Here is a 21,406-nt window from a genome sequence, read left to right on the forward strand (position 1 = left end):
ACTCTTATGTACATCAAGAGTTAAGTACAAGACATAATAAAACTCTTCAGAATGGGTGGGGAAAAAAAACCTATGAACACGCCAGCTGCTCACAAATAGAAAAAATAAGTGACTGTATATTTCCATACATAATAAATTATTACACAAAAAGTGAATAAATGAGCTACAGTCACACAAAATTACATGGACATTGTCAGTAATATAGGGGATGAAAAAACAGTCCCAGAAGATTATTGTACATTTTTAAAACTGTCTAAAATTCAAAGCTATGGTCAAAGTATAATGATATTGTTAAATAAAACATATGGATAGAATTTACTTTTTGGATAAAGAAAAAGGTGAAAAATTAAAAATAGTTGGGCCATGGTTGTATCATTATTGAATTGTATACATTATTATAAGTGACAATGAACCAAAGACTATGATTAGCTTAATTCTTTGGAAGCAAGTTGACATCAATGCAAGGACTAAAACCGGGAGATAAGAAAATAAATTAAAATACACATTTAATAAATTAGCCAGCCAATGTAGTCACTTTGATGGAATTTAAAGGATTATTAGATGATGATGATATTATTGATGCTACTGATGTATATGATACTAAAAAGTGATACTGCTACTAATGTTTACAAAATGATACAAACCCACCCAGGGTTTAGACTCGAAACATTTTAAATTTAGGATGAGTCAGTTATTGCATGCCCCATATCCCCTATCTTATACTTGACAAAATTGTAAATACATTTTTAAAAATTTCCTCATTTACATCACATCTATATCTATAGACTCTATAAAAAAAGAACACAAAACATAATAAAAGAACAAATCTTAGGATAATCTGTAAACTGCAACTAACCTCTGGATTGCCACAATCACACTGCTCTGTAGCTTCCAAAATTCCATTACCACAAGTTGAAGCTTTTCCTTGGTAAGTCATTTTTGAAATTGTTTTATCCTGAAAACATTTACGTTCAGGCTGCAGAACTATCTGTTTAAATCCATCCATGCTGCAACTGCTGAAAAACTTCATACCATTGGATTGTCTAAAATTAAATTGTACTTCTTAGATAAATGGATTAAAAGAATCAAAATAATACTTTTCAGTAAAGTGCTATGAACTCTGAACTACTTCACTTAGAGAAGATCCCAAAGGAGAAAAGAGTGTTTTTATTTTTAATACAGATGGTAAACAAAAAATAAATTATTTTCTATTGTAATTTGATATGAGAGAGTAAAGAAAGTTCAAATGGCAACACATTTAATAACATTTGGCAGACAATAAGCTCCATTTGAGTATATTCTATTATCGTCAACATTAAGGAATAAAAAATGGTTGATTATGTTAATAAAAAAATCATATTTATTTATTATTTGTTAAAATTAATCAAAAAGTTATCCCAATTCTGAGGTATATAAATTGTACAAACTCTAGATTCCTTTTATTTTGTTTTGCTTTTTGTGTTTCTAAACATTTAAGTATACTGCTTAAAGAGTTTTTGTGTAATTTAATAATAATCTCAAACTTAAAGAAATAATGCAAATATAGCCCAAAAAGTAAATTTTGTTTTCTGAGAGGTCAACACTATGTTCTGCAAACACTACATACATCTATGCAGTTCTTAGAAAGAAACAAGTTATTCTATATCAGCACACTAGACCTTTCAAAATCATGAAATAATATGTTATTGATATTTAATCCTCAGACTCCATTCAGATTTCCCCAAACATCACAATCCTAGCATTTTATAGCAAAATAATCCAGTTTAGAATCAAGCATTGCAAAATTCCCATGTCTCTTTAGTTCTCATGTCTTCTTAGTTTAATTGCTTTTCAAACTTCTTAGTACCTAAGTACTATTTCACTTGATGATGCTGAACAGTTTTTCAATAAATCCAACTAGACTGCTGTAAGGTATATGATTAGCATCCACTTTCCCTCCATATATCATTGAATGTAGAACTATTAAGCACATTTTCTACAACATTCTATCTTTTATTTAATGTCTTAAATAAGCACATTTGTATCTAATAAAATTTCTTAAATCATATTCCAAGAGGTTATACATCAAGGAATCCTAGAAATATTTGTTGAGAGAAAACATAGAGTTGATAAAAACAGTTCCTTACATTGCATCAGGGTTCATTATGCACGTAGTTCCTGGACAGTAACAATTATAGATGTCATCATATGTCAATCCCAGATTAATTCCAAGCAACTGTGCCATAACAACCGAAAAGGCCTCTAAAGTGATTTTCTTTGGATACTAAATAGAAACAAACAAAAACCCAGATTTACTGTCTAAGTTTTTTAAATTTATTTTTTTACTCCTTTGATCCTGTCAAATGTTTCTGGCTATACGACATGAACGCAAATGCAAATTTTAAAAACTACTATTTATTTACTTAGAAATAATTATTTCTAATTATTTACTTAGAAATAAAAATAGGTACAATTTTTTTATTCCTTTTAGGTGATAATATTTTAAATCAAAATGGCATTGGCTGAAAATAAGAATAATTCAATCATATATTTTTATGATATACTATTGAATTAATTCCAGCAAATTTCAGAGAACATTCTGAGAAGTATTATTTTAGTAACTACGATATTTCTCAAAAGGACACTTGGAAAAGATACACAGATTTTGGAGAGTTAAACTGGCAATCAGTTTTGACTTCAGAAATAATTTGAGAAGAACAATTTTTTAAAGCAGGATAATATAATATCTTGCAAATAGCATTTCACAAACATCCAGAAACCTTTTCATTATATATTTTCCTTTTCTGAACATCGTATAGTGAAACTGATACCACATTTAGTCTTCTTATAAGGGTTTCTCTCACCACAAATTTAAGGTTTTTTCACATCTTATTGTGGCTTAATAGCTCATTATTTAAATCACTGGATAGTATTCCATTGCATGGATGTTCTAAAGTCTGCTTATCCATTCACCTGTTAAAGGATATCTTAGTTACTTCCAATCTGTGGCAATTATAAATAAAGCTAAAAACACTTATGTGCGTTTTTAAATTAATTTTTTAATTTTTTGGTGCAAACAACTTTTTAACTTATTTAGATAAATATCAAGGAGGATGATTGCTGGATCATATGGCAATGGTAATCTGAGTATTTTAAGAAATTGTAAAACTGTTATCAAAGTGGCTATATTATTTGCATTCAGTCAACAATAAATGACAATTCCTGTTAGTCTCACAGAATTTGGTGTTTTTAGTGTACGATGTTGACCTTGACTGGTAAGCTACTTTCTTGTCTTTTTCCTGATCTAAGTAGTAATGTATTATTTTCTCAAAATGAGTATGTTGTTTCCTATTTTTTTTTTGGTGATCTCTTTAAGTTATATAAGTTCCCTTGTATTTTTAGTTTGTCAAGAGTGTTTGTTATAAATAGTCTTGGATTTGTTTTTTCTGAGTCTACTACCATAATTATATATTTTTTCTTTTTCAGCCTATTAATATAATTGAGGACATTATTTTATATTCATATGATAAATCAGCCATGCATATATGGGATAAATTACATATGCATATCCATTATTATTATATATTACATACACACACACACACACAGACAAACAAAGAGATAGAAACTAAAATATAAAATAATTAAAAAAAATCTGTAACTGGGGGAGAGGATGGAGCAAAATGGCAGAATAGAAAGCTCCACTCAGGATCTTTCCTTCTGCCCCTGACCCCCACCACAGACACCAATTTGAGAACTATTGACACAAAAAAAGTGCCTTTATCAGAACAAAAAAATCAGGTGAGCACAATACAGTACCTGGTTTATTTATTCAATTTTTTGAGACCGAATCTCACTCTTGTCACCCAGGCTGGAGTGTAATGGCACTATCTCTGCTCACCACAACCTCCAACTCCTGGGTTTAAGTGATTCACCTCCTTCAGCCTTCTGAGTAGCTGGGATTACAGGCCAGCACCATCATGCCTGGTTAATTTTTTTTACTTTTAGTAGAGACAGGATTTTACCATGTGGCCAAGTTGCTCTTGATCTTGATTTTACCTTGTGGCCAAGTTGCAACTTACCATGTGGCCAAGTTGCTCAGGTGATCTGCCTGCCTCGGCTTTCCAAAGTGCTGGTATTACACGCGTGAGCCACCGCACCCGGCCTCTGGTTTTAATATCAGGTAACTAAAAGAGGTACTGAAGAGGTAGAAAAACCACAGACACCAAACTTCCCCAATCCCCTGGCAGCAGTGGCATGGTGCAGAGAGCATTTCTTTGTGCTGGGGAAGGGGAGAATACAGTAACTGTGAAGCATTGAACTCAGTGCTGCACTTTTATAGCAGAAAACATAACTGGGTCAAACTCAGTTGATGCCCACCTATGGAGAGAATATTCAAACCAGCTCTAGTCAAGAGAGGAATTATTGATCCCAGTGGTTGGAACTTGAGTTCCAGCAAGCCTCACCACCATGGATGAAAGCACTGAAGGGACCTAAATAAACTTGGAAGGCAGTCTAGGCACCAAGGACTACAATTCATAGGTGAATCCTAGTGCTGAACTGGGCCCAGGGCCAGTGGACTAGGGGCACATGGCCTACTGAGACATCAGCTGGTGTGACAAAGGGAGTGCTGGCATCACTTCACCCCAACCCCAGTCTGCAGAGCTCACAGCTCCAAAAGAGACTCCTTCCCTCTTCTTGAGGAGGGGAGAGGAGAGTGGGGTAGGCTTCATCTTACATCTTGGATACCAGCTTAACCACAGCAGGACAGGGCACCAGTCAGAGTCCTGAGGCCCTCTTTTCAGTTCTTTGCCCCTGGATGTCATTTCGAGAAGGAACTCACTGCCTTCAAGTGATGGACCTAGTCCTGAAAAACTTCATCACTTGCTAACTGAGGAGACCTTGAGACCTGAATAACTAGCAGTGATACCCAGGGAGTATGCCATGGGCCTTGGGTGAACCTGTGAGACTTGCTGGCTTTGGGTAAAACTCAGCACTTTCTCAGCTGTGGTGGCAATAGGACAAGACTCCTTCACTTGAGAAAAGTGGAGGGAAAAGTAAAAAAGACTTTGTCTTGCACATTACATAGCCCCTCAGCAACAGGGCAGCAGAGCACCAAGCAGGTTCTCAGGGTCCCTGATTCTGGGACTTGGCTCTTGGGAAACATTTCTGGATCTGCCCTAGGCCAGAGGAGAGTCCGTCCATGAAGGATGTGTTCCCTGTCAGGCAGCATTCACCACCTGCTGACTGAAGTGCCCTTGGGCATTAAAGGAATATTAACAGTAGTCTGGCAGTGCTCTCCATGAGCCTGTGGTGGTGATGGCAACGGGGTGAGTTCAAACAGAACTCCTCTGCCTTTGGAAAGGGGAGAGAAGAATAGGAAGAATGCCATCTTGTGGTTTGAGTGCTAACTCAGCTGCAGTACAACAGAATACCAGGTGGATTTCTAAGGTTTTTTACTCTAGTTCCTGGCTCCTGGATTTCACCTATGGATCCTCCTGGACCTGGGAGATCTCACTACCCTGAAGCAAAAGACACAAACCTGGCTGGCATTGCCAGTTGCTGATTATAAAGCCCCAGGGCCTTGAGCAGATATAGTCAGTAGCCAAGGAGTGGTCACAGTGTTTACAACACACCTTGGGCAAGACCCAAGGTTGTGCTGGCTTTAGGTGTGACCCCACATAATCCTAGTAGAGGTGACCACAAGGGTGCTTGCATTTCTCCAGCTGGCTCAAAACAGAGAAATTCTGTATATTTGGGAGAAAGTCAGGAAAGAGAATAAGAGTTTCTGCCTGGTAATACAGAGAATTCTTCTGGACCTTGTATGAGACTATCAAGACAGTACCTCCATAAATCTGCAAAACTACAGTGTTACTAGGCTTGGGTGCACCCTAAAGCAGATAGACACAGCTTGAATTATAACACCAAGGTTTTTAAAATACCTGGAAAGCCTTCCCAAGAAGGAATGGTACAAATAAGCCAAGATTCAGAAGATTAAAATCAATACCTAACTCTTCAATGTTTAGACACAGACGAACATCTAGAAGTATCAAGACCACCCAGGAAAACATGACCTCAGTAAATGAAATAAATAAGGCACCAAGGACCAATTCTGGACAAACAGAGATACATGACTTTTCAGATAAAGAATTCAAAATAGCTTTGTTGAGAAAACTCGAATAAATTCAAGATAACACAGAGAAGAAATTCAGAATTCTATCAGATAAATTTAACAAAGAGATCAAAATAATTTAAAAAAATCAAGCAGAAATTCTGGAGCTAAAAAATAGAACTAGTACACTCAGGAATGCATTAAAGACTTTTAATAGCAGAATGGACGAGACAGAAGAAAGAATTAGTGAGCTTGAAGACAGGCTATTTGAAAAGACACAGTCAAGGGAGAGAAAAGAAAAAATAATAAAAAACAATGAAGCACACCTACAGGATCTAGGAATAATATTAAGTTGTAATCAGGTTAAAATCATGGGTTATAAATAGTATTTGCAAGCCTCATGGTAACCTCAAATCAAAAAACATGTGACAGATACACAACAAATAAAAAGTGAAAAATTAAATCCTATTACTAGAGAAAAATCACCTTCACTAAAAGGAAGACAGGAGGGAATGAAAGAAGGAAGGAAGAGAAGACCACAAAACAACCAGGAAACAAATAACAAAATGACAGGAGTAAGTGGCTGAATGGTTTAAAAAACAACAACAACCAAGCAGAACTCAATAATCTGTTAACCACAAGAAACTACAGTGAAACTACTTCATCTATGAATACACAAATAGAAGGGATATTAAAAAAAATATTCCATGACAACAGAAACCAAGTAAGAGCAGAAGTTGTTATACTTAGACAAAAATAGATTTCTAGACAAAATAATAAGAGACAAAGAAGGCTACTGTATAATGACAAAGGGGTCAATTCATCAAAAGAATATATAACAATTTAAAATAAATATGCATCCAACCCTGGAGCAACCAGATATATGAAGAAAGTATTATTAGATTAAAAGAGGGATATAGGTCCAATACAATAATAGCTGGATAATTTAATACCCACTTTCAGCATTGGACAGATTTTCCAGACAGTAAATCAATAAGGAAGTATCAGGCTTAATCTGAACTGTAGGCCAAATGGACCTAATATATATTTACAGAACATTTCATCCAGCGACTGAAGAATACACATTGTTTTCCTCAGCAGATGAATCATTCTCAAAGATAGATCATGTATTAGGTCAGAAAACAAGTCTTAAAAAATTCAAAAAATTGAAATAACATCAAGCACCTTCTCTGACCACAATGGAATAAAACTAGAAATTAATAACAGGAGAAATTTTGGAAACTGTTCACATATATGACAAACAATATGCTCCTGAATAATGGGCCAATGAAGAAATTAAGATGGATAAGAAAATAATATAAAAGATCAAAGAAACAAGAAGTTGGTCTTTTGAAAAGTTAACCTTATTGACAGACCTTTAGCTAGACTAAGAAAAATAAGAGAGAAGATCAAAATAAATAAAATCAGAGAGGAAAAAGTAGACATTACCACTGTTATCACAGAAATTCAAGGGATTATTGGTGGCTACTATGAGCAACTATATGCCAATAAAATGAAAATCTAGAAGAAATGGACAAATTCTTAGGAGCATGTAACCTACCAAGATTGAACCATGAAGAAATCAAAATCATGAACAGACCAATAAAAACAGATGGAAACTATAATAAAATATCTTCCTGAAGTGAAAAGGCCAGGACTTCATCCCTGCACTGCTGAATTCGACCAAAAATTTAAGAAGAACGAATACCAATATTACTCAAACAATTCTGAAAAACAGAGTAGAAAGGAATACCACCAAACTCATTCCATGAGGCCACCCTGATACCAAAACCAAACAGACACATCAAAAAAAGAAAAATGAAGGCCAATATTTCTGATGAATATTGACACAAAATTTCTCAACAAAATACTAGCAAACTAGATTCAACAGTACATTAAAAAGATCATTCATCATGACCAAGTGTGATTTATCCCTGGGATGCAAGGATGGTTCAACACAGGTAAATCAATGTGATACATCATATCAATAAAAACCAAGGACAAAAACCATATGATTATTTGGATTGGTATTGAAAAAGCCTTTGATCAAATTCAACATTTATTTATGATAAAAGTCCTCAAAAACTTGGTATAGAAGAACCAGGCCTCAAAATAATAAAAACCATGTATGACAGACCCACAGCTAGTATCTCACTGGGGAAAAACAGAAAGCCTTTCTTCTAAGATCTGGAATACCAAAAGGATGCCCACTTTCAGCACTGTTATTCAACATAGTACTGGAAGTGCTAGTTAGAACAATCAGACAAGAAATAAAGGGCATCTGAATTGAAAAATGAAAAGTCAAATTATCTGTGTTTGCAGATGATATAATCTTATATTTGAGAAAACCTAAAGACTCCATGAAAAACTATTAGAATTGATAAATTCAGTAAATTTGTAGAGTACAAAATCTACACACAAAAACCAGTAGCATTTCTATGTATCAACAGAAAATAATCTGGAAAAGAAAATGAAAAAATATAATAGCATTTCCAGTAGCTGCCAATAAAATTAAATGCCCAGAAATTAACCGAAGAAGTGAAAGATCTCAGTAATGAAAACTATAAACTATAAAACATTGATGTAAGAAATTGAAGAGGAAACAAAAAATGAAAAGGTATTCCATATTTACAGATTGGAAGAATATTGCTAAAATGCCCATACTACCCAAAGCAATCTGCAGATTCAATGCAATTCCCTGTCAAAATACCAAGGACATGCTTCACAGAAATAGAAAAAAAAATTCTACAATGTATATGGAACCACAGAAGTCCCAGAATAGCCAAAGCCAAAATAACAAAATTGGAGAAATCACATTACCTGACTACAAATTATGCTACACAGCTACAGTAACCAAAACAGTATGATACTGGCATAAAACAGACATATAGACCATTGGAACAGAATACAGAACCCAGAAGCAAATCCACACAGCTACAGTGAATTCGTTTTTGACCAAGTTACCAAGAACATACACTGGGGAAAAGACAGTCTCTTCAATAAATGGTTCTGGGAAAACTGGATATTCATAGACAGAAAACTCAAACTGGACTCCTATTTCTCATGATTTCCAAAATTCAAATAAAAATAAAGACTTAAATCTAAAACCTCAAACTACTTAATTACTAAAAAAAATTAGAAAAATTAGAGAAATTCATGAAAGGATGAATCTGTTCATGGATTAAAGGATTAATGGGCTACAATAAGAGTGAGCCTTGTGGTTTATAAGAAGCCGGCATGCTCGGCTCCCTTGCCATGTGATGCCCTGTGTCACCTTGCAATGTCCTCATCAGCAACAAGCACTAACCAGATGTGGCCCCTTTCCCTCAGACTTTGCAACCTCCACAAATATAAAGGATAAATTTCTCTAAAATTGCACAGTATAAGGTATTTTGTAATAAGCCACATAAATTAACTGTTAAAATGGTATTAATCCAAAAGTAATAAAATCAGAATATCTAGGAGACATATGTGCTTCCATGTTAATTTCAGCATTATATACAGCAGCCAAGATGTGGAAATAACCTAGACATCCATTGTCAGATGACAGGATAAAGAAAATGTGGTATATACTTACAATGAAATACATGTCAGCCAACAAAAGAATGGAAATTCTGTCACATGCTATGACATAGATTAACATTGAAGAGATTATGTTAAGTGAAATAAACCACTTACAGAAAGAAAATACCTTATGATTGTACTTATATGAGGAACTGAGGTTGTCAAATTAATGGAAACAGAAAGTTAAATGGTGGTTTCCAAGTGGGGGATAGAGTTTCCGTTTTTTAAGAAAAAATGTTCCAGAGATTTGTTTCACAACAATGAAAATATACTTAACACTACAAAACTGTACACTTGAAAATGACTAGAGTTATAAATTTTATGTTATCTGTTTTCACTCCAATAAAAAACCTCCTGAAAAATTACATTTGAATTCTCAAATCTAAAAATACCGTTTTCAAAGATTTGTCAAAACGGTGTGCGAGATTACCAGAGCAACTCCGGTTGCAAACTTTGGATCACATGCCATTCCATGATATGTTGCTCCCACGTAAGTAGAATGGTTCCTGTAACTGAATAATGAAATTTTTCTTGTGGATATGTGTAATTTAAAATAGCAATAGCTTACTCATATTTTGTGAGACGGATTTCTATATAAAGGTATTTTCCCAAAACACAGAAATTACATGCAATATCTTATGCTGTTAGTCATTAAGAGTTGGGTATCCCCTATCATTCACATAAAGTTAAGTTTTAAAAGTTGTTTAACATTATCTAATACACAGCCTAAAACCTAGCAGTGCCTTATTCTTTCAAAAAATTATTCCTCACTGGAAGAATATAACTTCGTGATATAAAAGTCAAATTGTTTATTGCTATAATTTGTATGTAGAAAACCAACCCCAAAAGTGTGAAGAAAGGTAGGATTAAAAGAGAGAGAAAGAGATAAAATATGCTTCAGATTTACTAAGAGAAAGAGAGGTAGAGTGTAGAAACTATCCTCACACAGCTATATCTTAACATTGCTCTGCAATCCTAGAGATTCTTTATAGCAATACTTTGATAGATATATTCCACAAATTGCTTAAAGTCTTTAAAATTGTGTTTTTGATTTTTGCACATGAAATAATCAAGTTAGTAAAATGCAAATATATAAAGACTTTAGAAAGATACCAACCAAATAGATAAATAGGTGCATCTTAGGTCAGTATAAAAATACCAGAAGGAAACCATGGGGAGAATAAAGTGGTCTATTCCAGTTATTTATTAATATTTCATATTATAACAAGCATTCTATGCGATTATTGCATTCTATGAATTGATTTATATTTATGTAATGTGAAAGCGACGGTTTGAATTATTCACTAGTGAGAAGGTCTTTACAAACAGAGGTATCATGTTTTTATCCCAAGACTTCTCATTATTCAGCTCATTACATTTCTAAAAGTAAACAGTATACTATAGGCTACTGCGATTTAATTAGTGTCTTCCATGATTATTAGAATCTTATATTTTGCAGTTGGCCAACACAGTCTTCTTATATCTTTTTTATTTGTTTGTTTTGAGATGGAGTCTCACTCTGTTGCCTAGGCTGGAGTGCAATGGTGCGATCTTGGCTCAATGCAACCTCCACCTCCCGGGTTCGAGCAATTCTGCTTCAGCCTCCCCAGTAGCTGGGACTACAGGCACCTGCCACCACGCCTAGCTAGCTTTTGTATTTTTAATAGAGATGGGGTTTCATCATATTGGTCAGGCTGGTCTCAAACTCTTTACCTTGGGATCTGCCCACCTCAGCCTCCCAAAGTGCTGGGATTACAGGCATGAGCCACTGCACCCAGCCTCATCTAGATTTTTAATAATTATTGTTATATAAAATGTATATATAATTTTGATAGCCAAGATATCAAACAATTTGATAAAGCTTTTCCAAACATGAATAAAGTACTTACACTAATAAATATGTCATATCATAAGACCTTTGAGACAAAAATTTTTGTTTCCAAGACAAAAATCGCTGTAGTAATTCATCAGCATGACCACTTGTTGAAATCTTATCTTGATCTGACCAGATCTCCAAGGAAGACAGCATAACTGTCATATTAAGCTGGGAAAACATCTGAGAACAGAAGATACATGTTTTACAGTTTTGGGTAACCATAAAGATGACATTACATTTCAATATCTAATGCTAATATATTTAATTTAATATTTTTTGAAGATAAAATAATTGGTGGATAAAACTAGCTGGTTAGACTACATTTACATTTTTACTTTTTATTGAAATGTAAATGCTATATATGTGTACACACACAATGTCATATTGCTTACTTAAATATAAAATATAAATACTTACACTGTTGATAAGACCAAAGATTTGAAAAACTTTGTCAACTGCAACTGCCACAGCAGAGCCCATATAATCATACTGAAAGACAAATTTTGTTTCTTAATTACTAGTAAAAATAACTAACTACCACATTTTAAGTGGATTTAAATATAAATGTAAAAATAATTTGGTGGTCAATTGAAAAGGCCCTAAATAGAATTAAGATACATCTCATGCTCACCAAGTTTTAAACATCAGCCTAAAATTTATAAAGTAATCAATGATATTAAAATGAGATAATTGTGATCATCTTCCTCTTTACAGATGTAGAAATTCAAAGTATTGAGGTATGAAGAGTGAGTAATCTATTGGTTACCAGGGCATGGTGGCAGGCGCCTGTATTCCTGGATATGAGTTCCCACCACCATGCCTTGCTAATTTTTCATATTTTTAGTAGAGATGGGGTTTCACCATATTGGCCAGGCTGGTCTTGGACTCCCAACCTCAGGTGATCTGCCCTCCTTGGCCTCCTAAAGTGCTGGGATTACAGGTGAGAGGCACTGCATCAAGTCTGATTTTTATGAAGTCCAAATTATCTATTTTTTTTGATTGGTCATGCTCTTAGTGTCATATTTAAGATTTGTTTTGCCAAAACTGTTTACAGATAAAATTCAAGTCTCAAGTCCACAACTAAATAAACTACTAAGTCTACTTTTTCTACTATAGTATACTGTCATCGTTTGTCTTCATTCTAATAAAATGTTTTATTGTGCTTCACTTTATTGCATTTTGCACATATTGCATTTTTTACAAATTGAAAATTTGTGGTAATCCTGAATCAAGTAAGTCTATTGGCATTATTTTTTCCAATAACATGCTCACTTCATGTCTTCCTGTTACATTTAGTAACTCTTGCAATATTTCAAGCTTTATTATTGGTATTATTACTACCACTAGTGATTATCAATGTTACTACTATAATTGTTTTCAGATGCCATGAACTGTGCCCACATAAGAGGACAAATTTAATCTATATATGCCATGTAGTTTCTGACTGCTCCACTGACCAGCCATTCCCTCATCTCTTTCCCTCTCCTCAGGCTTCTTTATTCTCTGAGATAATTAAATATTGAAATTAGACAAATTAATGACCTTACAATGGCTTCTAAGTGTTCAGGTGAAAGGAAGAATCACATGCCTCTCACTTTAAATTGAAAGCTAGAAATGATTAAGCTTAGTGAGGAAGACAGGTTAAAAACTGAGGAAGATCTAGACCTCTCGACAAATGATTAGTCAAGTTGTGAATGCAAAGGAAAATCTCTTGAAGAAAGCTAAAAGTGCTACTCTAGTGAATATATGAATGATAAGAAAGTAAAACAGCCTCATTGCTGATATGAAGAAAGTGTTAGTGGTCTGGATAAAACATTAGACCAGCCATAACATCTGTTAAGTCTAAGCCTAATCCAGAGGAAGTCCTGACTTTTCTTCCAGTCCATGAAGGCTGAGAAAGGTAAGTAAGCTGTGGAAGAGAGTGAAGCTAGCAGAGATTGATTCAAGAAATTTAAGGACAGAGGCCATCTTTATAAAAGTGTAAGTGCAAGGTGAAGTAGCAAGTGCTAATACAGAAGTTGCAGCAGGTTATTTCAAAGATGTAGCTAAGATAATTGATGAAGCTGGCTACACTGAAGAAAACATTTTCAATGTCCATCAGTGATAGACTGGACAAGGAAAATGTGGCACATATACACCTTGGAATACTATGCAGCCATAAAAAACAATGAGTTTGTGTCCTTTGTAGGGACATGGATGAATCTGGAAACCATCATTCTCAGAAAACTGACACAAGAATAGAAAATCAAACACCACATGTTTTCACTCATAGACGGGTGTTGAACAATGAGAACACATGGACACAGGGAGAGGAGCATCACACACTGGGGTCTGTTGTTGGGCGCTAGAGGAGGGACAGCAGAGGATGGGGAGGTTGGGGAGAGATAACATGGGGAGAAATGCCAGGTATAGGTGATGGGGGTATGGAGGCAGCAAACCACCTTGCCATGTATGTACCTATGCAACAATCCTGCATGATCTGCACATGTTCCCCAGAACCTAAAGTACAATTATATACATATATACACATATGTACATTATGTACACGTGCATTGAAAATGTTGAGAGTTTGATCTTCTGCTCCTCTGTCAGTTTGCTGAGAATGATGGTTTCCAGGTTCATCCATGTCCCCACAAAGGACCCAAACTCATCGTTTTTGATGGCTGCATAATATTCCATGGTGTATATGTGCCACATTTTCCCTATCCAGTCTATTGTCGATGGGCATTTGGGTTGGTTCCAGGTCCTTGCTATTGTAAACATTGCTGCAATGAACATTCGTGTACACGTGTCCTTATAGTAGAACGATTTGTAATCCTTTGGATATATACCCAGTAATGGGATTGCTGGGTCAAATGGAATTTCTATTTCTAGGTCCTTGACTCACTCATAGGCGGGTGTTGAACGATGAGAGCACATGGACAAAGGGAGGGGAGCACTACACACTGGGGTCTGTTGGGGGGAAATAGGGGAGGGACGGTGGGGGGTGGGGAGCTGGGGGGGGATAGCAGGGGGAGAAATGCCAGATGTAGGTGATGGGGAGGAAGGCAGCAAATCACACTGCCATGTGTGTTCCTATGCAACAATTTTGCATGTTCTTCACATGTACCCCAAAACCTAAAATACAATAAAATAAATAAATGGGAAAAAAAAAAAGAAAATGTTGAGAGTTTTTTATTCATATTCCCTCTAAATTTCAACAAAATAAAAATATAATAAACATACTGATATTGCATACCATGGCTTTATCCATAATGATTTGTACTTTCAGAGTTCTTTTCAATAGCATGGCACCTGAATTTATCTGTGAAATAGAGGACGTGAATTAAATAATTTCAAAATTTTTACATTGCAGTTGTCATGTGCAATACATATATACACACACTCACAGGTGAGATATAGACTATCCATCCATGTAGCTACCATCTATCTGTATGTAGATAGATGATAGATATATGAACACAGATACACAAATATAGATATAAGTAATAACATAAGAGGATGAGTGCTCACTTAGCAGGTAGGATTCCAAATACGAATTTTACAAGAAAATCAAAAGCATTTTATTTTATGTTATTGATAATTAGAATTGTCAAAAAGTCATTGAAATGAGGAAGAATCCCATATTTTCTTCCTCTTTTTAACATTCCTATGTACTCTGTAGCACACCACTCCCTCATCAGTCTTCAAGGTAAACTAACTTCCATATACATTTCTCCAAATGTTGCCTTTATTTTCTTATTATTTTTGTTCTTTTACTTTTTTATATTAACTTTATTGAGGTTTACATTCAATAAAATGTGTCCATATTAAGTGTAAACATATGATTATTGAGTAATGTATATACCATCACAATTTATAAATTGGTATTTAGCACAATTGGAACAGTTCCATCAAAATATTAAGAGCACTATCTTTAAACAATAAGGTTTCACACAATTTCTAGTGTATTGCCTCCTTTTCACTTTTATATTTTCTATCAAAATAACACTTTAAAATAAAAAAAATTCAAGTCCAAAAAACTTATAAAGCAATTTGATCAAATTGGTAACAATTTTATTAGTAAGATGCAAAATCAATATAAAAATAACGATACTTGTATAAAAATTCCTGTAATTAGGGAAACGTTACGATGCTTTAGAATTACATATATTTATATCAATTACATTTTCTAAATACTATCTGAATAAACAAATATATGTTTTAAACAAATATCCTACAACTGAAGTTTTTAATAAAAACCATGAAAACCAGCATAAATTTGTTCTCCAAATGCATCAAATTTCAAAATTCCACTGTGAATAAGTTTATCAACAGTAAGACAAATGAAGAAATCATAAATGAGAATACTCACGTCTGGTTTCACAAGAATCCGGTACGACTGATCTATATATTGGGCCACTGGGTAATTTTCTTGAAAGGAGTAATGACCAATAGCATCATTTTTTATTTGATAAACTACATGCTCATATGTAGGTGAAGATTCCAATGGTTCAATACCATAGCTGATATTATCTAACTGAAATAATCCTCTAGATATTCAAATACAAAAAAGAAATAAAAATGTTATTAGTCTTGAACGCCTGACCTCAGGTGATCCACCCACCTCGACCTCCCAAAGTGCTAGGATTACAGGCGTGAGTCACCATGCCCGGCTAAAAATGTTATTAGTATAGATTCTCCATTAATGAATTTGAATACAGTTTATTCTGGTGAGAGATTTTATTGGAATGCATTTTGTGACTGCCAGCCTGGGATAGAGAAAAAGAGAACAGAAAAAAAGATAAAAAGAATAGATAAAAAAGAAAAGTATTTAAAAAAATAATGTTTCTGTGGTGCGTGCCTGTAATCCCAGCTACTCAGGAGGCTGATGCAGGAGAATTGCCTGAACCCAGGAGGCGGAGGTTGCAGTGAGCCAAGATCGCGCCATTGCACTCCAACCTGGGTAACATGAGTGAAACTCCGTCTCAAAAAAAAAAATAAATAAATAAAATAAAAATAAAAAAATAAAGTTTCTATTTCTCTATATTTACTCTACCCTTCAAGAAGTTTCTGGAAATTAAAGGATCATGTATAATCTCAACGTACATATCTGGAATATGCCATTACCTGAGTCCAGAACAGGTACTTAGTGTCACAGCTGATTTTGGAATGTCTGCAGCATATCCTTGATAAAAGCAATGACCCTAAAAGGGAATATAGAAAGATATATTCATAAATGATTTGGAAACAAAGTCCTAGCTTTTATCTTTATTTCCTATATATTGTGAAACATTAACATTTAACCATTATTGTAATATTATTTTTCAGGTATTGAATTTCCATATCAATCTACAATCTTTTCCTCTAAGTTCTTTTCTGCTATGTTATTAGCTCCCAAACATTTTTATCAGTAACATACACTTTTTCTCAAAACAAGGCATAATCTCTACTCCCACTTGCTGACATTAGTAGGCCAAATCTATCCCTGGTAGCAGTTATCAGAGCCCAGGTGAACCAATTAATTCTACCCAACACACATTTATAGCAATGTGACTGTTAACACTCACACCATCAAGACTAACAAATTCAGGCAGGGGTGATCCACATCCTGCTCCACGTCTAGCAACAGCAGCAGTCACCGGCACTTGCAGTGGTGCCAGCAGGACCTGAATCTATAAGCCCCTCACCAAGAGATAGAAGGCAAACCAGTTCCCAACCTCTCTCTGGTAGTAGAGAGTAATCCAGACCCAATAGCTTCTGGCTGTGCACCCAGGAAAAGAAAGTAATCCTCGTGAGTTATTTCCCAATTCTCCCTACTATAAGCAGAAAAAGATCATTCAGATAGGAGGTATCTTCTGATATCAGGGTCACCAGTACATATATAATCAAGCAGGCTGAAATCTAGTAGCAGAGAAAATAGAGGAGAAATGTTTTCAACCCTATGAACCCTTCCTCACCCACCTCAACTAGAAACACTACTTGGCCCAGAGAAGTGTCATTTATACCTCTAGCTTAACCACCTAAGAGGAAGCAGAAGGTCCAACTCAGCCAGAAAAATGAAACACAACACAATAATATGGTAAATCATAAAAAAGAAAAATTGTTATTGGAACAGTGGACTACAATAAAACTAAACTCAAACTGAATGACTGCCTTCTAAAATAGAACATTAAAATAAGTCAAGGGTCTTAATGTCAAGCCGTAACTGAATGTCATTATACCAAGGACCAGGAGTATCCCAACATGAGTCATAGGATATCAAAAAATATTTGAAAGAAATATATAAATTGCATCAATGGACGATTACAAATTCTCTTGAAATAAAATATACTCTAAGGAAATAAATAGAAGCCAAAAAAGAAACAAATGAAAGTTTATTAATTGAAATATATAACAAAAAAAATGAAACACTGGATAAGCTCTATAGTCTAAAGTACAGATGACAGTGGATAAGATCACCAGATTTAAGGAGAATGCAATCACATATACCCAACCTACAAAATAGAGGACAAGTGGCTGAAAAAATGTATAATGCCTCAACAAATTGTAAAACAATAGCAGAAAATGTATAATTTATACTTTAAAAAGAATTTAAATAACATTCAAAATATTATTACTGAAATTCAGCCAGACTGTGAAACAGGAACCCCGGGATACTTCCTCTCCCCACAAGCATACCAATTAAGCAACATTATATGGAAAAATTACCATTGTGAGTAATTAGAAACAATATAGAGATATATATCCTTGGAGGATGCAAAACTAGACTCGCTAAAGCTGATAGAGAGATTTGGGTCACTCTCTACTTAGGAAAGTGAAAGATATTCACACCTAGACCTATTTTAATAAAACATTGAGGATCAAAAACAAAGATGATTTTGTAAACTACAAAAAAGTAGCAACTTGTCACACACAAAAGAAACTCCATAGGACTGTGAGCAGACTTTTTGCTTTTTCAGGAGAAATCTTGCTGTCCAGAAGATAGTGGAATAGATTTTTTTTTAAGTGCTGAAAGAAAAAAAAGCCTAAAAATAATGCTATACAAAGCAGTCTAGATTTCTTATAAAATCTGTAAGAAACTCACTTGAGACTTAAGTACACATATAGGGTGAAAGTAAAGAGATGGAACAATAAATTCCATGTGAATGATAAGCAAAAGGGGGCAGAGATTTTTATAAGTATATCAAAGAAAATAGATTTTAACACATAAGTCATTGTAAGAGAAAAACTGACATTTTATAACAATAAAAGGGTCAATATCTGAAGAAGATAATTTATAAATATGTACAAAATATTAGAACACATAAATAAAAAAACAGACACCAATACTGTAACAATAGAAGACTTTAATATCTTATTTTAAAAAAATGAATAGAACATCCAAACAGAAGATTAATAAGAAAACAGAATATTTTAATAGTACTATAAACCAAATAGTTCTAACAAACATATAAAGAATTTCATTGAACAGTGGAAGAATACACTTTCTTATAACGTTCATCTGGATCTTCTCCAGATAGATCAAATATTAGGTTAAAAAACAAGTCTAAAAATCTTAAAAAGATTGAAATAATAACAAGTGTCTTTTCTGAACATAATAGAATGAAGCTAAAAATAAATAGCATAAGGCAAACTAAAATATTAACATATACATCAAAATTCACACACTTTAATAATTATTGGCTGAAAAAATCAAAACAGAAATTAGAAAATACCTTGACACAAGTGAAAACATGAAAATAAAAATAAACAAAAAATATTAAAACAAATGGATGCAGGAAAAGCAATATTAAGAGAAAAGGTCATAGCAATATATGCCTACATTGAAAAAAGACATATCTCAAATAACTTCAGTTTACCTGAAGGAGATAGAAAAACAAGATAAAACTAAGCCCCAAATTAGCAAAGAAGATTTAATTAAAAAATATTTTTTTCCATTTATTTATTTTATTGCATTTTAGGTTTTGGGGTACATGTGAAGAACATGCAAGATTGTTCCATAGGTACACAGCAAGATTGTTGCATAGGTACACACGTGGCAGTGTGATTTGCTGCCTTCCTCCCCATCACCTACATCTGGCATCTCTCCCCTTGCTATCTCTCCCCAACTCCCAACCCCTCACCGTCCCTCCCCTATTTCCCCCAACTGACCCCAGTGTGTAGTGCTCCCCTCCTTGTGTCCATGTGTTCTCATTGTTCAACACCCGCCTATGAGTGAGAACATGTGGTGTTTGATCTTCTGCTCTTCTGTCACTTTGCTGAGAATGATGGTTTCCAGGTTCATCCATGTCCCTACAAAGGACCCAAACTCATCGTTTTTGATGGCTGCATAATATTCCATGGTGTATATGTGCCACATTTTCCCCGTCCAGTCTATCATGAATGGGCATTTGGGTTGGTTCCAGGTCTTTGCTATTGTAAACAGTGCTGCAATGAACATTCGTGTGCACATGTCCTTATAGTAGAACAATTTATAATCCAGCAAAGAAGATTTAAAAAGAAGATTAGAACATAAATAAACAAAATAAAAAATAGAAAATCCATATAGAAACAAATAAGTAAATTCATTTTTGGAAAAGATAAAATTGAAAATTATACAGAGCTATGTTAAGAAAATACAAAGGATGCAAATAAATAAAATCAGAAGTAAAACAGAGATATTAAAACTAATGCCACAGAAACAAGAAAAAGATAGTTTAAGAGACTAGCATGAACAAGTATATGTCAGCAAACTGGATAATAGAAGAAATTGATAAATTTCTAGCATAAAAATGGCCAAGATTGAATTATAATAAAGTACAAAATTTAAAAGGACTCATAACTAGAATGAAGATTAGATCAGTAATCAAAACCTACAACAAGAAAAGAGCAGGATCAGAGAAATTTACTGTTGAACTCTATCAAACATTTAAAGAATAATTAATACCACACAAAGCATTCTTAAACTCTTGCAAAAAATTGAAAGAGGAAAGACTTCCAAGCTTCCTCTATGAGACCAGACACCAAAGCCACATAAATACACCACAGGAAAAGAAAATCACCACCACCAAGGTATTCCTGGGGAAGAGCAACCCCAAGGCACATAACTATCAGATTAACCAGGGTTGAAATGAAGGAAAAAATGCTAAAGGCAGCCAGAGAGAATTGTTGGGTTACCCACAAAGGGAAGCCCCTCAGACTCACAGTGGATCTCTTGGCAGAAATCCTACAAGCCAGAAGAGAGTGGGGGCTGATATTTAACATCCTTAAATAAAAGAATTTTCTACTCAGAATTTCATATCCAGCCAAACTAAGCTTTAGAAGCAAAGGAGAAATAAAATCCTTTATGGACAAGCAATTGCTGAGAGATTTCATCACCACCAGGCCTGCCCTACAAAAGCTCCTGAAGGAAGCACTAAACATAGAAAGGAACAAGCAGTACCAGCCACTGCAAAACCATACCAAACTGTAAAGACCATCAACACTATGAGGAAACTGCATCAACTAACTGGCAAAACAACCATCTAGAATCAAAATGGCAGGATCAAATTCACACATAACAATATTAACCTTAAATGTAAATGGGCGAAATGCCACAATCAAAAGACGCAGACTGGGAAATTGGATAAAAAGGCATGACCCATCAATGTGCTGTATTCAGCAAACACATCTCACTTGCAAAGACACACATAGGTTCAAAATAAATGGATGTAGGAAGATTTACCAAGCAAATGAAGAGAGGAAAAAAAAAAAGGCAGATGTTGCAATCCTAGTCTCTGATAAAACAGCCTTTAAACCAACAAAGATCAAAAGAGACAAAGAAGGGCATCACATAATAGTAAAGGAATTAATGCAAGAAGAAGAGCTAACTATCCTAAATAGATATGCACCCAATACAGGAGCACCCAGATACA

At 34.5% G+C, this 21,406-nt stretch overlaps 1 protein-coding gene across 1 annotated transcript in view; it reads right to left on the reverse strand.

Annotated features, from left to right (window-relative positions):
* Nucleotides 1-21,406, reverse strand: part of LOC108310203 (A disintegrin and metallopeptidase domain 3-like) — a 73,486-nt gene that overhangs the window by 36,361 nt on the left and 15,719 nt on the right. Inside the window, exons 4-8 of the mRNA XM_037741575.1 lie at nt 16,641-16,717; nt 11,545-11,711; nt 10,086-10,167; nt 2,127-2,263; nt 857-1,043 (exon numbers count right to left, since the gene is read on the reverse strand). Of these exons, the coding sequence (XP_037597503.1) occupies nt 857-1,043; nt 2,127-2,263; nt 10,086-10,167; nt 11,545-11,711 (573 nt within the window). The 5' untranslated portion in view covers nt 16,641-16,717. The remainder of the gene's footprint in view (nt 1-856; nt 1,044-2,126; nt 2,264-10,085; nt 10,168-11,544; nt 11,712-16,640; nt 16,718-21,406) is intronic.

The sequence above is a fragment of the Cebus imitator genome, unplaced genomic scaffold (genome assembly GCF_001604975.1).
Source record: "Cebus imitator isolate Cc_AM_T3 unplaced genomic scaffold, Cebus_imitator-1.0 Scaffold5, whole genome shotgun sequence".
NCBI classification, from domain to species: domain Eukaryota; kingdom Metazoa; phylum Chordata; class Mammalia; order Primates; family Cebidae; genus Cebus; species Cebus imitator.